The sequence below is a fragment of the Rhinatrema bivittatum genome, chromosome 2 (assembly GCF_901001135.1).
Source record: "Rhinatrema bivittatum chromosome 2, aRhiBiv1.1, whole genome shotgun sequence".
NCBI lineage: Eukaryota > Metazoa > Chordata > Amphibia > Gymnophiona > Rhinatrematidae > Rhinatrema > Rhinatrema bivittatum.
Window position 1 is genome coordinate 369,140,163 of NC_042616.1, and position 17,931 is coordinate 369,158,093.

The following is a 17,931-nucleotide window of genomic DNA, read 5'->3' on the forward strand; positions in this document are numbered from 1 at the left end:
GAATCGTGGCCCCACAATCAGCGTACTTCTCATCTTCGGGGATACCTCGAAACCGCAGATTATGACGCCTCCCGCGGTTATCAAGATCTTCTAATTTTGCAGCAAGTGCAGAATAATCCGCCTGGGTTTGGGCCGAATTGTGTTGCAACTCCTTAAGCTTGATGGCATGCCCCTCCAGCCTCACATCACATTCATCCGTACGCCGCCCGATCTCTGCCATCTCCTCTCGAATCTCCGCCATAGCCTGCTGCAGTTCCTGTTTATATTCTTTAATTTCGCGGCGCAGGTCCCCGAACCAGCATCGGAATTCCTCCCGTGTTGGGTGAGTAGAGGGTGCTGCGTCTGTCTCGCCCGGATCCCGCTCCTCACCAGAATGGCGTTTGCTCGTGTCCGGGGCTTCAGAAACATCACTAGGCCCGCCAGCAGCATCGTCGTCGGTAACATAGGCAAACTGCTTCAGATCCGGCCCCTTTTTTTTCTGAGCCATCGCTAATGCTGCGGAGAATGATCGCTGCTAATTTTAATCAGGTTCGCCGGGTTAAACGCTGCGAAAAAGCTGCAAAAAGGCTCGGGGTGGGCGGGAGCTCGAGGTCATGCGGCCATCTTGCTCCGCAGCGAGAGCGCCCCCCCTGTTTTCTCTGTTTTAACCAATTCTCAATCTACAATAGAACATTACCTCCTATCCCATTACTTTTTAATTTCCTCAAGAGGCTCTTATGAGGTACTTTCTCAAATGCTTTCTGAAAGTCCAGATGCACTATATCAACTGGCTCATCTTTTATCCACATGTTCATTCATACTTTCAAAAAAATGTAGCAGACGAGTGAGGCAAGACTTCCTTTGGCTAAACCCATGTTGGGCTTGTCTCATGAAACTATGACCATCTATATCTTCAGCAATCTTGGCCCATGGAAAAGTATTGGAGGTGGGCTACTTTTCCATGGGCCACCATGTAGTTTCGATAATTTTTTTCTGGCACTGATGTTAAGCTCACTGGTCTTTACTTTCCTGGATCTCCTCTGGAACCCTTTCTAAAAACTGGTGTTACATTGGAGGATGGCCAATCTTAGCTGATTTTAATGATAGATTACAGATTAATAGGTCTGTAATTTTCATTTTTCAGTTCTTTCGGCACTCTAGGATGGATACCATCCGGTCCAGGTGATTTGCTACTCTTTAGTTTGTCAGTTTGCCTTGCAAGTTCACTGAAATTTATTTCCTCTGGTTCATAACTTTTAAATATCACTTCTGGCATGGGTATCTGCCTTCAATTCTCCTCAGTAAAAACTGAAGCATAGAAATCATTTAATCTTTCTACTATGGCCCTAACCTCTGTTAGTGCACTTTTTACCTCTTGATCATCTAATGGTCCAACTGACTCCCTCACAGGCTTTTTGCATCGAATGTATCTGGAATTTTTTCAGATTAGGGATTATAACTGGATGAGAGTTTCTAGTTGTATAAATCCTTGCCATTCGCTTGCCCCTGGTCTTCTGCTAGATCAGTGGAATTGGAGATCTATCTATTATGCTTAGAGCTGCCCAATTGCATGGGGGTTTTAAACCCATTAAAAATCTAATAGTTAATGAGGGATTATGGGAAATGCAATTTAAAATTTTAAAACATGCATATATATATCTCTGGTTAGGGCCTTCAAATCGGGTTATGCAGCAACTGATACCTGTCAAAGATGTAATATCGACAGGGGGACACTTGGCTATGTTTTTTTAGATCTGTGAGGTAATTAAAAATTCTGGGATGGAATTAAAGACTTTTTTGAATTAATCCTTGGACAAAATATTGTTTTCTACCCAGAAGGGATTCTTTTTGATCACCCTGCTTCATTACAAATTCAAGGTAAAAGAAACAGGGTACTTCAGTGTAAGGCTTGTCTCATTGGGAAGAAAAGCATTCTCATGATGCAGAAATCTGATGAGGCTCCAAATGTTTGGGTATGGAGGGAATGCTTTCCACACTTTACGGGAAAAAATGGCTACAGGTCAGTCTATTAAGCACAGGAAGTACCTGCTAATATTCAAAGTTTGGTATTGAAAGGTTTGCAGTTGTAATATCTTTGCTATGTCGCTACTTTTGGAGACTGGGTTTTTGAATTGATGCTTTCTCTCTATTCTTATGCTAATCTTCCTATGATTTTCCCTTTACACATATCAGCTACTCATCTTCAGCATTTTGTTTTACTTGTCTAGATGGGGGGGGAGGAAGATTTATCACGCCGTATATGCTGTACTCCTTCCCGTTGGCTTGGGGAGAATATAGTGAAAATGTTTTGTTTGTATTGTGTGTGGCGCATGTCACCGTTCACTACAGTTTAATTTAAAACTGTGTTCAGTTCAAAACTTGAATTTCTATAGCTCCATTGAACACATTGGACATTGAGCTTATGTTAAATATCACATTATTTCTTATTGGTGATTGGGTCACCACAAATCACAGTTTGGGAATGATTCTTAAATAATATTGGGATATTCTTTACCAGTTATGTTTACAGTTCCTGTTAAGCGTGGTGGCTCCACAACAACAAGTGAGTTATGCTTACAGCTTTGAGCAGTAAGTTATGAACTGGCTTTTTCATCCAGTTTAAGTGATATCACCCATAAGTGTACATATTTTATTTCCTAAGGTATAATTACATAAAACTTTAAAACGTCTGTTTTTTTGGCAGTATCTATATAGAGATATAGATGCATTTGTATACATATATAGATGGATGTTTAGCAGTATGTATTTTTCTTGGTTTGTGCATCTCTTTATGGCTTTAATAAATACCGTATTAATAATTATTACTAAAACTACTATCTTATAAAACGAATTATTTATAATATGTAGCTTTAATTGACAAATTGTTTCCTTGTGTTTTTGCTTAAAATAAAGATTGTTGTTTTTTTGTTTTAAATTAGATTTGCAAAATATCCTGTGCATCTGCGCTAAACTTGCAGACCCACTTCCTTGGATATAAACACAAGAAGGTAAACAATGTTATAGTGTTATGTCTGAAAGAGAATGCTTAAAAATTATTTAATACCGTTTTGAATGTTGTAGTAATGTTTCTTGTTCTGCATTTCCAAACTCATGTCCTGGTTTCAAAATATGTTGTCATAAGTGCTGAATGGAACAAAGTATTTTGAAAATAGGATGCTGTAGTGTAGATGGCAGAAAAAAGCAAAAAGCACTTGAAACACTTTTTTCTTAGAAAGGAAGGCCAGATCTAGTCATTTACTCTTTATTAATTATATCAATATTTGACAAGAATTCATGCCAATGACAAGGATATTATTAACATCCATAAAAACAAAAAAGCCATATTTCAAATACAAAGCAATATTCTCAATACCATGTTATACTAATACAGCATTTTACTTATCTCCTAGTTTTAATTATAAAATAGAATATATTTTATATCTAATATCCTTTATACTATGTAATCAGGGGAGCCAAGATTTTAAAGAGCTATTTTTACAAAACACAGTAGAAAAGAAATGAGGAGGATATCCCGGTTTATCTCTTATTTGCGATAACAGCCTATTTCCTAGTGTGTAGCAGATGGACTCAGGACCAATGGGTATAGTGTACACCTGATAGCAGTTCGAGATGGATCAGATTTCAATCTGACATCAGCCCCTAGTACATATACCCCTGCAGGAAGTGCAGCTCTTCAGTATTTTCCGTCTCCATAGCAGTCTATATGTTCTGTGATTTCGATGTTTAGAATACTTTCCACTATTTTTCCTGGCACTGAAGTCAGGCTAACCGGTCTGCAGTTTCCCGGATCGCTCCTGGAGCCCTTTTTAAATATGGTGGTTACATTAGCTATCCTCCAGTCTTCAGGTACAATGGGTCATTTTAATGACAGGTTACAAATATTTTCTAATAGGTCTGAAATGTCATTTTTTAGTTCCTTCAGAACGCTGGGGTGTATACCATCCGATCCAGGTGATTTACTACTCTTCAGTTTGTCAGTCAGGTCTACCACATCTTCTAGGTTCACCGTGATTTGGTTCAGTCCATCTGAATCATTATCCATGAAAACCTTCTCCAGTACGGATACCTCCCCAACGTCCTCTTCAGTAAACACCGAAGAAAAGAAATCATTTAATCTTTCCGCGATGGCCTTATCTTCTCTAAGTGCCCCTTTAACCCCTCGATCATCTAACGGTCCAACTGACTCCCTCAAAGGCTTTCTGCTTCGGATATATTTAAAAAGGTTTTTACTGTAAGTTTTTGCCTCTACGGCCAACTTCTTTTCAAATTCTCTCTTAGCCTGTCTTATCAATGTCTTACATTTAACTTGCCAACGCTTATGCATTATCCTGTTTTCTTCTGTTGGATCCTTCTTCCAATTTTTGAATGAAGATCTTTTGGCTAAAATAACTTCTTTCACCTCCCCTTTTAACCATGCCGGTAATCGTTTTGCCTTCTTTCCACCTTTCTTAATGTGTGGAATACATCTGGATTGTGCTTCTAGGATGGTATTTAACAATGAACACGTGCAGGATGTTTATCCTGTTGGACTCTATGCCATCCTGGACATAAAGCACCACACCGCCTCCCGGGTGCTCCTCTCCTGTCATACCACGCTCAATTAAAGTTCCCGTGATCCTGGAATTCCTGCAGAATGGGCTACAGAAGGGTCTGTCCCTCAACTCCATCAAGGTACAGGTAGCCGCATTGTCATGCTACGGCTCCAAGAGCGAGGGCGACAGCATAGCTTCTTAACCGGACGTTTTACGCTTCTTGAAAGGAGTCAAACACATCCGCCCACCACTAAAGTGGCCGGTACCTCTTTGGTATCTCAACCTGGTCTTGGATTTCTTAGCAGGAGCCTCCTTCAGGCCCATCCGAGGTCTGTCCCTCCGCCTGTTAACTTTAAAGACAGCATTCCTGCTGGCAGTGTGTTTGGCCCGCCGCATTCGGAACTACAAGCACTGTCCTGCCGTGAGCCCTTCCTCAGGCTCACCCCGGGAACCATCCAGCTACACATGGTCCCTTCATTCCTTCCCAAAGTGGTGTGTCACTTCCATCTTAACCAAACCATCTTGCTACCATCGCCAGATGAGTCGAAGAATTCTGAAGAAGCTCATAGTCTATGCCACCTCAACATCGGCAGACTCCTATCCAGATACCTGGAAATGTCGGAACCCGTACGAAAGAAGGACCACCTGTTCGTCCTCCACAGCGGGAAGAGACAAGGGGAAGCGGCCTTGTGGGCAACCAAAGCCCGTTGGATCAAGGAAGTCATCAAGGCAGCCTACAAAGAAGCAGGCAAGCCACCGCCGCTACAGATCAAGGCCCATTCTACTAGAGCCCAGGCAGTGTCCTGGGCAGAAACCAGAATGTTGTCACTCGCCGAGATTTGCAGGGCGGCGACATGGTCCTCCATCCACACCTTCTCCTGATTCTACTGCCTGGATGTTTAGGCTCGGGAGGACATGGCATTTGCAAGGGCAGTACTAAGTGGGTCACGGGCAGCCTCCCACCCGGTTCGGGAGTAGCTTTTATATATCCCATTGGTCCTGAGTCCATCTGCTACACGCTAGGAAATGGAGAAATTACTTACCTGATAATTTTGTTTTCCTTAGTGTAGACAGATGGACTCAGCATCCCACCTTTGGCTGCCGTTAGTTATGGAATTTCAAATGATACAAGGGTAAACCATGCTTTCCTTCACTTTGGACACCCATCTTACCAGGTGTCGGCGCCTTCCAGTTGAGGGCACTGGCAGTCTCCAGCTATAGCCAATTCAACCAGATCAAGTTAATCAAGTTATAAAGTTTAACCAAGTTATGAAGTTTTTCAAGTTAATCAAATTAGTCACACACATGTCCACAATGCTTTTCGAGGAGAATACTGAAGAGCTGCACTTCCTGCAGGGGTATATGTACTAGGGTCTGACGTCAGATTGAAATCTGATCCGTCTCCAACTGCTATGCGGAGTACACTATACCCATTGGTCCTGAGTCCATCTGTCTACACTAAGGAAAACGAAATTATCAGGTAAGTAATTTCTCCAGTTTGTAGTTTTCCCAATCAAAACTTTTGCCGCCAGAAAAGATCTCAAATCCGATGGCTTGTAGTAAATATATTTTGCGTTATTAAACCTAACAATACATTTACAAGCATCTAGCTTGTGGGCAAAGAGCAAAGAACTCCTTCCTCCTTTGCTGTGTAGCTTTGACTATGGGAAAAATCCATAATTTTTGTCCATAATATAGAGCCTGTCTATTACGCATAAACAATTTAAGCACTAAATCTCTGTCTGAAGGAAAAATAAACTTAACCAATAAAGTTCCATGCCTAAGTACTTGCTCTTCACCAGATCATTCCAACAAGACAGATAAATTAGATATTAAAGGTTCTGGTGCTATACTTTATTCTTGCGGTACTGCTTCTTTATCAAAGGAAATGAAGAATATTTTTGCAAGAGGTGGCACAGCTTCAGGATTTATTTTTAAAATCTGAAGATATTTTTTAAATTGCTCACGTGGAGTGATATACTGAATCTGAGGAAAATTTGGTACCCTTAAATTAAGAAACCTTAATTCATTCTCACCTTTTTCTAATTTCTTTAACTGTGCCATTTCTCCTTGTAGAAGATCAGTTTGGACCTTCTGTACTTACATCATTTTCTGCTCCATTTCATCCAATTTAACAGTATGTAAAGGTACTTGTTGCTCCGATATTTGTGAACGTCTATTAATATCAGCTACCACAGTAATCAAAGACGAAATTGACGGTTCCAAGGTCATAATAGCTGTCCAAACAGAATCCAATGTAATAACGGAAGGTTTTTGAATTTTTTTAGGAATAGCACATACCAAGCTTGTAGCACCAGGGATCCCCATAATACTGTGTCCATTGGCGGTTCCTCCTACTCCTTCGAGGAGTCGACACCATTAACTCTTGGCGTCCTCCCTCCCTCCCTGATGTGAGTTGACTTGCATTGTGGAGAATGTTGTTGATTTTCCCACTTACTTCGGGATTTGCCGACTCACCCAATGGATTCAACTCCTCAATATCCGAGGAAGAATGTCCTGCTTCAAGACGTTCCTCAGATTTTTTCACTCCAAAGGGTGCTTCGTTGAGGGGAGGGGGTTATTGGCGCTCCAGGACTCGGCAAGATGGGTGAGGCAAGTGATGCCACCACTAGCTCTGAGGCGGGCGTCACAGCGCTTTCAACTGGTGCTCTTCTGGGGTCAGCAGGAAGAAGCTCTATATTCTTTGCTGTATTGGGCCAGCTGGGGAAGAGATTGAAATACAAAAACCCACACCCACTTGCAAATTTTTTCTTTTCTTCTTTTTTTCTTATCTTTTTTAGTTCTACATTATATATCTCTAAACAAGAGTAAACATTCACAAATATTCTGTATAGACAAAAATCCTTCTTCAAAAGTTTTTTTGTGATGGAAAGTGGCTGTTTCATAAACATCAAGGAGTACCATCCAGGTTACCCTCGCTCTTGCTTTTAATCATAAACAAACCACCGACCACCTTATATTTATATATTCATTATTTTCTCAAAAAATTTTCAGAATTCATTGTGAATTTTTGTCTAAAGAATGGGAACAGTTCACCACTTGAATGTTTTAGAAGGTAAAAGTTTTCATTAAACATTAATCACTTCCCATTTGTTATTCTCAACACAATCGCAGAATACTTAGCTCAAACCACTCTGTTAAATGAGCCGCTGAGAAAACAGTCCATGGTAGTGTTTTAGCCCGATATGGCCAGGTTTCAAAACATCTTCAGGGTAAACTGCTTACCCCCAACTCATCTCAGCTCACCAATATACTATTCCATCAATTTTTCTTCCATCTTTCTTCTTACTTGCTAAGCGCTGCATCAACCTGCTTAACCAGATAGAGGTGGAGCAACCTGATAACACACATATATATCTCTCTATCTATATATCTATAGGCAGGGGAGCATAACCCACTGGTCCGGAGTCCCATATGTCTACATGCTAGAAAATGAAACATTCAAAGATATATATAGTTCTGGCATAGGCTGGCTTCCTGTCTTTTCCCTGGGGCCTCTTCCACCCTTCTGGGGCCTGCCTTCTTATGAGAGGCTGCAGGGATCCTCAGCCTGCCTGTATTCTCCGTCGTCAGCAGGTAGTGGACATTCATCTCCCTATGGAGATCACCTCAGATTTGGAAGGAGAATTTTGGAAAAGAAATACAAAAAGCCTTGTTCTCCTGCGGTGTTACCTAATGGCCCCTCCCCCAGCTGAGAATTCTTGAGGTGATTTCCTATGGTCTGGCAGAGGTGTGCCTTGGTTTATGCTGGCATGGACTTAGCTGATTGTACAGCTTAAAGGCAGCTGGTGCAGGAAGCTGAGCATGGCAGTGACAGCACATGCCCTCTCCCCCTGCAGTCGGAGATCGTCTCTGTACTCAGCCAGGTAAGGCCGAGCTCTTGTAAGTTTAAAAGTTCAGGCAGAGACAGTGTAGAGGAATTTCCAGGACCTGGTCCCGACGTTTGTTCCTGCTCCTGTGGGGGTTAGTGGAAGTGGGCAGCCTGGGTGGGCTGGGCCCCGCAGTTAGGCTTTTCCTCGCATGCTGTGTTGTTCGTTGAGGCAGCATTTCTGTGCACTTTTCTGCATGCTTGAGTGCCCTCTATCAGAATATCGGTGTGCGCAGTGCATCCGGCTCTGCATACGTGTTGTGAGCTTCGTTTTGGGCATGTCTTTTGTGCGCACATTTTTAAGTGTATCCGCGGTGCGCCCAGATTTGGTGCACAGCTTGTACGTGTTTGTGCGCTTGAACTATTCAGTGCGAGCCAGCTGGATGCACATTCTCCACTGGCTGTTCATTAATGGCGCCTGTGAACCAGAAACCTAAGCACCTTTCTCTCTGTGTTGCTTGTCATATTCAGCGTCTCACCCTGGAGAGACCTCTAACATGTCTGCACTGCTTAGAGGCTCAGGGCGAATTGTCTTCCTCTGATTTTGCTAAGCCTGGGTACTCCCAGCCTGATGATGGTCTGGCTAAGGATTTGTCTGGAGGTACACCAGACCTTGGAACTCCCTTGACTGGTTCCTCTACAGGAGGTGCAGGTCAGTGGGCCCCACTCCAGTACCTTCTAGTTTTGGCCTGGATCCTTCTGCCTTTTCTTGGGTACAGTTTTTTGTTTTTTCAAGGATTGCAGTCCTTTCTTCAGGTGCAGTCTTCAGCTTTAACCAGTCTTGTCAGGTCAGATCCGTAGCTGGTGTAGCCCCTTCCTCTTCCAGCCCTATGTTTAAGCGCCAGCCATGCCTCTGTTAGATGTGGGTATCCCAAACAGGAACCCTGGTGGCTCTGATGATGAGGCAGATCCTGACTCCCTGGAAGATGGCGAAATTCCTCTGGGACTGGAACTATATTTGTCCATTTGCAATTCTTTCCCAGACCTTGAAGATGCTGGGTATACCTGGAGCAGATTCCATGGCTGAGCCAAAGAATAATCCCATTTTGTTTTCCTTATGTAAAGCCTCTTGTTTTTTCCCTGTGGTGGAAGCCGTTCAAGAATTGATTGATCTTGAATAGGACACTCTGGAGACAAATTTCAAAGAGGGTCGGGCTTTGGAAGGTCTGTACCCCCTGGATACGGTGGTGAGGGAGCATTTGCGTTTTCCGAAAGTGGATGTGCTTGTCTGTGCTGTCTCCCCATGGAGGGAGGAGTAGCCTTGAAGGATGTGCATGATAGGAGGATTGAGGCCATCCATAAGCAAACCTTTGAAGTAGTGGCGATAACTCGAGAGAGGGTTTCCTGTTGCACTCTATTGGCTTGCTCTTGTCTGCTCATCTCACAAGAAGTTGATGATTCTGGAGTGAATTCCAGAGCAGTTATGGAACCTGCTGCCTTCTTAGCTGATGCGGGCTGCGATTTGGTACATACCTCGGCTAGAGGAGTGACTTCTGTGGTAGCAGCCAGACTTCAGCTATGGTTGCTACAATCGTCAGCCGATGCAACCTCCAAAGCTGATCTTACGAAAATGCCTTTTAAAGGCTAGCTCTTATTTGGGAGCGAGTTTGAAAAACTGTCCAGTATGTGGAATCTCTGGTTCCTCAGTTCCTGGAGGATAAAAAGCAGTTGCAGTGCCCCTTTGTTATGAGGGGGGTCATCTTCGAGCTTACAAGCAGTTTTGTCCCTACAGAGGGTCGACCTTTCAGAGGACTTGGCCTTTCAGTAGTCTCAGTCCTTTCATCCCAGACAGCCCAGGTGAGGAGCGGGCTCGGGTAGTGGATCCACCCGAGCCTCCCAATGAAGGTTTGCCGACCCACCTTCAGGAACAAGAGAGAGGGGGACATCTTTCCTTTATCAGAGGTGAATCAAGATCACATCAGTTCAGTGGATCCTGGAGGTGATATGAGAAGGAGGGATGGTTCGGGGAGAGGTATCTTCAAAGGATACTAATGATGCTTTAGAATTAGGGCATTCCAACAGTGAGGTTCCAATAATAAGAAATGTAGTCCAAGTGCCTGTAACAAAAAACTCACCTGAACTAAAACATTTTAACTTATCTCTATCAATTAAAAAGCAGAATGAAAATACAAACAAAAAACAAACTTTGAAATGTTTGTATGCTAATGCCAGAAGCCTAAGAAGTAAGTTGGGAGTATTAGAATGTATAGCAGTGAATGATGACAGACTTAATTGGCATGGTGGAAGGAGGACAAACAATGGGACAGTGCTACACCGGGGTACAAATTATATCGCAATGACAGAGAGGAGCACCCGGGAGGCGGTGTAGCGCTTTATGTCTGGGATGGCATAGCGTCCAACAGGATAAACATCCTGCATTACACTAAATGCACAATTGAATCTTTATGGGTAGAAATCCCTTGTGTGTCGGGGAAGACTATAGTGATAAGAGTATACTACCGTCCACCTGGTCAAGATGGTGAGACTGACAGTGAAATGCTAAGAGAAATTAGGGAAGCTAACCAAATTGGTAGTGCAGTATTAATGGGAGACTTAAATTACCTCAATATTGACTGGATAAATGTATCATAGGTACAAGCTAGAGATATAAAGTTCCTGGATGGAATAAATGACATTTTTATGGAGCAACAAGAGAGGGAGCCATTTTAGATCTAATTCTCAGTGGAGCACAGGATTTGGTGAGAGAAGTAACAGTGGTGGGGGCCGCTTGAGAATAGTGATCATAATATGATCAAATTTGAATTAATGACCGTAAGGGGAACAGTAAGCAAATCCACGGCTCTCGTGCTAAACTTTCCAAAGGGAAATTTTGATAAAACGAGAAAAATTGTTAGAAAAAAACTGAAAGGAGCAGCTACAAAGGTAAAAAGTGTACAAGAGGCGTGGTCATTGTTTTAAACCCCCCCCCCCCCCCAAAAAAAAACCCAAAACAAAAAAACCACCCTAGAAGCACAGTCCAGATGTATTCCACACATTAAAAAGGTGGAAAGAAGGCAAAACGATTACCGGCATGGTTAAAAGGGGAGGGGAAAGAAGCTATTTTAGCCAAAAGATCTTCATTCAAAAATTGGAAGAAGGATCCAACAGAAGAAAATAGGATAATGCATAAACGTTGGCAAGTTAAATGTAAGACATTGATAAGACAGGCTAAGAGAGAATTTGAAAAGAAGTTGGCTGTAGAGGCAAAAACTCACAGTAAAAACTTTTAAAAATATATCCGAAGCAGAAAGCCTGTGAGGGAGTCAGTTGGACCGTTAGATGATCGAGGGGTTAAAGGGGGCACTTAGAGAAGATAAGGCCATCGCAGAAAGATGAAATGATTTCTTTGCTTCGGTGTTTACTGAAGAGGACGTTGGGGAGGTACCCGTACTGGAGAAGGTTTTCATGGGTAATGATTCAGATGGACTGAACCAAATCACGGTGAACCTAGAAGATGTGGCAGGTCTGATTGACAAACTAAGGAGCAGTAAATCACCTGGACTGGATGGTATACACCCCAGAGTTCTGAGGGAACTAAAAAAATGAATTCCCTGTACGTACCAGGATCAGTCCAGACGGTGGGTTATGTCCCCCGTCCAGCAGATGGAGTCAGATCAGAGCTCGAGAGTGTCACCTCATCTACCAGCGCACCCTCTGCTGGAGCTCAGTATCTTTCTGACTCCAGCAGATGCGAGTTGGGGAATTCAGTGCTTCCCCAGTGTGACAGGTTTTTGGTTTATTTTCGTTCTATCAACAGTTCTTCCTGTCATTTTGTTGTGTCTTTAACAATTTGGATCAAGTTAAAAAAAAAAAAAAAAAAAAGTTGAAAAGTAGTTTAATTTCTGAGGAGGCGTGCTTTCCTCTGCTCTGCCTCCTTCTGCGCTTTCCTCTCTATACTTCGGGGTAAGTGTGGTTTTTTTTCTTTTCAGCTGTTTGCTTTGTTGTTTTGGTCGGCTTTACCGGCCACTGAGCACTTCGGTCCCGCGGCCCGGCAAACTTTCTCGCGGGCCTGGGCGCGCCGGCAGGGGGATTCCCGCCGGTGCAGGGGGACTCGTTGTCGGGTAGGGAGAGGCCTTTCGGCCCCCCCGTGGTGCGATCTTGTTTTTCGGCCCCCCCCGAGGCTTTGCTTTTCGCCGGCACGGCTATGCCGCGATTCTCCCGGTGTGAGTCCTGTGGAGACCCGGGGTCTCGCTTTTCGCGGGAGGGACTCTGCCCCCGGTGCCTTCCCGATGGGGAAGGTGAGGCGCACACTTCGGGGGCGTTTCCGACGCCATCCTCGCCACAGCCTGGGAAGCGTGGGCCGGCCACCTCTTCGCCGAGGGCGGGAAGGGCGGCCATTTTAGATGAGGATCCGTGCGCTGCCATTTCGCCGGAGGATGAGGACGCAGTTAAGGGGCCCCCTCGCCTACACCGATGCCCCGAAGAAGGTCGGCCTGCTCATCTGCATCAGGGGGACCCGGCTACGGCTGCTGCGCCTCCCGGGCTGCCATTTTTTTCTCCGGATTTTATTTTAAAGCTGCATACTGCCTATTTGCAGGGCTTGGCAGATCCGGGAGGTGCTTCAGCCGGTCCCACGGCGCCTAAGGTTCCTAAACTTGCGCTCGCCCCTCCAGGGTCCCTGCCTCCGGCTGGGGCAGTTCCCGGGACCTCGGCCTTGCCATCTCAGCCACGGCTGGTAGGAGCGGCTTCCCCGTTGGGGTTTGACCCCTCGGATCCTGCGGACCCTTCGCCCCAGGAGGGACAGGCGGAGGGCGACGATCCTCGCGCCTTGCGAATTTTTCATAAGGAAGAGCTGGAGGATCTCCTTCGGCAGACCCTGCAGGAGCTGGATCTGGATCCCCCACCGGACCCTCCGGCAGCGGTGGCTCCGGCGATCGCGACATCATCAAAGAAGGGGGACCCAGTGTTGGCCGCTCTCAGACCTCGGGCAAAGGCTTTCCCAGTACATGAGTCTTTCCTGCAGCTCCTCACAGGGGAATGGGACGTCCCTGAGGCGTCGTTGAAGGTTTCCCGGGCCATGGAAAAATTATATCCCTTGCCGGAGGATTTCTTGGATTTCATTCGCTTTCCGAAAGTGGACTCTGCGGTCTCAGCGGTGACGAAAAGGACGACAATTCCCGTCACGGGCGGAACGGCCCTACGGGACACGCAAGACCGCAAGCTGGAGACGTTTCTCAAGAGGGTGTTTGAAGTTTCGGCCTTGGGAATGCGGGCCGTCATGTGTACTTCTTTGACTCAGAGGGCCAGCCTTCTCTGGGTTCAGCGGCTCTTGACGTCCCAGCAGTTGCCTCCGGAGGAAGCCGCCCAGGCCGACAGCCTGGAGTCCGCTGTTGCTTATGGGGCGGATGCCCTGTATGATCTGTTCCGGGTACTGGCTCGATCCATGGTTTCGGTGGTGGCGGCTCGGAGACTCCTCTGGCTGCGTAATTGGTCTGCGGACGCCTCGTCCAAATCGAGCCTGGGATCCCTTCCCTTTAGGGGGAAGTTCCTATTTGGCAATGATCTCGACGAAATCATCAAGTCGCTGGGGGAGAACTCGGTATATCGCCTGCCGGAAGACAGACAGCGTCCTTACCGAGCGTTTGCTTCCACTAGAACCAGGGCTAGAGCACAGCGGCGTTACAGGTCGTACCGACAGCCTGGTTCTCGCGCAGCTCCCAGTAGATCGCAGCCTTGGTCCCGTTCCTTTCGCGGGCGGCGTCCCGCGAGAGAGGCCTCGGGACAGGGGAATACCTCCACCAAGCCTTCCCAATGATGCCAGAGCGACCCACTCCTCCAGCCCGCCCATCGGGGGCAGGCTCATGGCATTCTTCGAGGAGTGGGTAAAGATAACCTCAGACCAGTGGGTGCTGGACACCATACAACACGGTTACGCCTTGGAGTTTGTCCGTCCGCCAAGAGACAGGTTCGTCTTCTCTCCTTGCGGCTCCGATCTCAAGCGGAAGGCGGTTCAACAGACGTTGGACCGGCTCCAGGACATCGAGGCTATTGTTCCCGTTCCCTCCGCCGAGGTGGGCTCGGGCCAGTATTCCATCTACTTCGTAGTTCCCAAAAAGGACGATTCGTTCCGACCCATATTGGACTTAAAGGAAGTAAACCGCTCACTACGGGTCAGTCGGTTCCGCATGGAGACGTTGCGGTCGGTAATTGCAGCAGTCCACCAGGGGGAGTTCCTGGCTTCTCTGGATCTGACAGAGGCGTACCTACACATCCCTATACGTCCGGACCACAGACGATATCTCCGCTTCAAAGTCCTGGATCAGCATTTTCAATTCCGGGCTCTACCTTTCGGTCTCGCGACGGCGCCTCGAACTTTCACCAAGATCATGGTGGTGGTGGCGGCGGCCCTTCGACGGGAGGGGATATTAGTACATCCCTACCTGGACGACTGGCTGGTGCGGGCAAAGTCCTTCTCGCATGGACAGGCTTCGGTGTCCAGAGTGTTGGAGATGCTTCGCTCTCTCGGCTGGGTGGTGAATCTGGCCAAAAGTGCCCTAGTTCCCTCCCAGCGCTTGGATTTTCTGGGGGCGACCTTCGACACTCAACAGGGCATGGTCTTCCTACGAGCGGACAAGGCCCTCTCCTTGCGGGAGCACATCAGACACTTCGCGTCTTTGACGGAACCCACCGCTTGGAATTATCTACAGCTTCTGGGAGTGATGGCATCCACCATAGACATGGTTCCCTGGGCATTTGCACACCTACGCCCGCTGCAGGCGTCCCTGCTCTCCCGTTGGAAACCGTTGTCACAGGAGTATCAAGTGATTCTGCCTCTTCTTCAGTCGGCTCGCGACAGTCTAGAGTGGTGGCTGGTCCCGGCTCACCTGGCTCGCGGCGTCTCTCTGGAAGTTCCATCTTGGGTGGTGGTGACCACCGACGCCAGCCTCGTGGGGTGGGGCGCCGTCTGCGAGTGCAGCGCCACACAGGGGACATGGTCTCCGGTGGAGGCGACGTGGCCGATCAATCGTCTGGAGACCAGGGCAGTGCGCCTCGCGCTCCAACGTTTCCTTCCCCTGCTTCGGAACAGGGAAGTACGGATTCTCTCGGACAACGCGACTACTGTGGCTTACATCAATCGTCAAGGAGGAACGTGGAGCGCTCAGGTTTCAGCCGAAACCACGCCCCTGATGGCATGGGCGGAACTTCACCTGGTTCGGCTCGCGGCCTCTCACATTGCCGGCGTGGACAACATTCAGGCAGATTACCTGAGTCGACAAAGGCTGGATCCCGGCGAGTGGTCTCTCTCCGACGAGGCGATGGCTCTACTGGTTCGTCGCTGGGGAACCCCCCGCCTGGACTTGATGGCGACCGCGCTCAACGCCAAGGCCCCGCGCTTCTTCAGTCGCAGAAGGGAGCGGGGGGCAGAGGGGGTGGACGCTCTCGCTCTGCCATGGCCAGAAGGTCAGCTGCTCTATGTTTTTCCTCCCTGGCCCTTGGTGGGGAAAATACTTCGCAGAATAGAGAATCACAGCGGCCCCGTGATTCTCGTGGCGCCGGAGTGGCCGCGTCGGCCGTGGTTTGCAGACCTGCTGCACATGTCGGTGGACGGGCCGATCCGTCTGAGTCATCTTCCCCGGCTCCTGCAACAGGGACCGGTATTTTTCGAGCAGGCGGCACTCTTTTGTCTTGCGGCCTGGCTTTTGAACGGCGCCGCCTCCGCCGCAGAGGCTATCCAGAGGCGGTAATCTCCACGATGCTCCGGGCACGCAAGCCTTCCACTTCCGTAGCCTACGTTCGCGTATGGAAGGTTTTCGAGTCTTGGTGTGTCGACCATGGAGCCCGTCCCACGGAGGCGACGGTCCCACTGATCCTTCAGTTCTTGCAGGATGGGCTGGATAAGGGACTGGCATATAATTCTCTCCGAGTGCAAGTCGCGGCTCTGAATGTCCTGGTACAGACAACAGTCTCCCTGCCTCTCCAACCGGATATCGCACGTTTCCTGAAGGGAGTTCGACATTTACGGCCCCCGGTCCGGGATCCCTGTCCGTCGTGGAGCCTCAACCTGGTTCTTCGGGTACTGGCGGGCGCGCCTTTCGAGCCTCTACATGGCACCTCGCTGAAGGACCTCACTATGAAGACCGTTTTTCTGGTAGCGATCTGCTCTGCCCGCCGCATCTCGGAACTGCAAGCGCTCTCCTGCAGGGAACCGTACCTACGCATTTCAGAAGCGGGGATCTCGCTTCGTACGGTACCATCTTTCCTTCCGAAGGTGGTTTCTTCCTTCCACATGAATCAGACGGTGGAGCTTCCAGCGTTCTCTCCCGCGGATGCAAAGTCTCTGCGTCATTTGGACGTCAAGCGGGTGCTCCTACACTACCTGGAGGTTACCAATGACTTCCGTGTTTCCGATCACCTGTTTGTGCTCTGGTCGGGACCTAAAAAGGGCTCCGCCGCATCAAAGACGACCATCGCCCGCTGGATCAAGGATGCCATTTCCGCGTCTTACATTGGGTCCGGTCGGGATCCGCCTAGGGGCGTCAGAGCTCATTCTACACGCTCTCAAGCTGCGTCCTGGGCGGAGTCTCGTGCGGTCTCTCCAAAGGAGATCTGCCGGGCGGCGACGTGGAAGTCACTGCATATCTTCGCTAGGCATTATCGGCTACACCTGCCGCCTTCGGCTTCTGAGCACTTTGGCGAGCAGGTTATCCGAGCAGGGCTCTCAGGGGCCCACCCGGTTTAGGGAAGCTTTGGTACATCCCACCGTCTGGACTGATCCTGGTACGTACAGGGAAAAGAAAATTATTCCTTACCTGCTAATTTTCGTTCCTGTAGTACCATGGATCAGTCCAGACGCCCACCGCTTTGGGACTGGGAGCCTCTGCTCGGCTTTGTGTCTGTAGCTGTCTCTTTCTATATTCTTGCTATGGGGGTTGGTACAGCTCCTCACAAGTTTGACTGTTGCGACCTAGTTATGGGTCGTCCCTGTTCTTGTTCTTGGTGTTTACTTACGCCAGTTTGTTTGATCCAAATTGTTTTATGTTTCTTGCTCGTTTTTGAGCTTTGTTATTCATGATACTGAGCTCCAGCAGAGGGTGCGCTGGTAGATGAGGTGACACTCTCGAGCTCTGATCTGACTCCATCTGCTGGACGGGGGACATAACCCACCGTCTGGACTGATCCATGGTACTACAGGAACGAAAATTAGCAGGTAAGGAATAATTTTCTTATTTCAGACCTTTTAGTAAAAATTTGTAACCTATCATTAAAATCATCCATTGTACCTGAAGAATGGAGGATAGCTAATGTAACCACAATATTTAAAAAGGGCTCCAGGGGCGATATGGGAAACTACAGACCAGTTAGCCTGACTCAGTGCCAGGAAAAATCGTGGAAAGTGTTCTAAACATCAAAATCACAGAACACATAGAAAGATATGGTTTAAAGGAACAAAGTCAGCATGGCTTTACCCAAGGCAAGTCTTGCCTCACAAATCTGCTTCACTTTTTTGAAGGAGTTAATAAACATGTGGATAAAGGTGAACCGGTAGATGTAGCATACTTGGATTTTCAG

The 17,931-nt window shown here is 47.4% G+C and overlaps 1 protein-coding gene across 7 annotated transcripts in view; it reads left to right on the forward strand.

Moving 5' to 3' along the window:
- LOC115084722 overlaps positions 1-17,931 on the forward strand; it is a 664,924-nt gene that overhangs the window by 20,816 nt on the left and 626,177 nt on the right. For all 7 annotated transcript variants that reach the window (XM_029589949.1, XM_029589957.1, XM_029589951.1 and 4 more), the window contains one exon: positions 2,919-2,987. In XM_029589949.1, the coding sequence (XP_029445809.1) occupies positions 2,919-2,987 (69 nt within the window). Of the gene's footprint in view, positions 1-2,918; positions 2,988-17,931 lie in introns of those variants that run through there.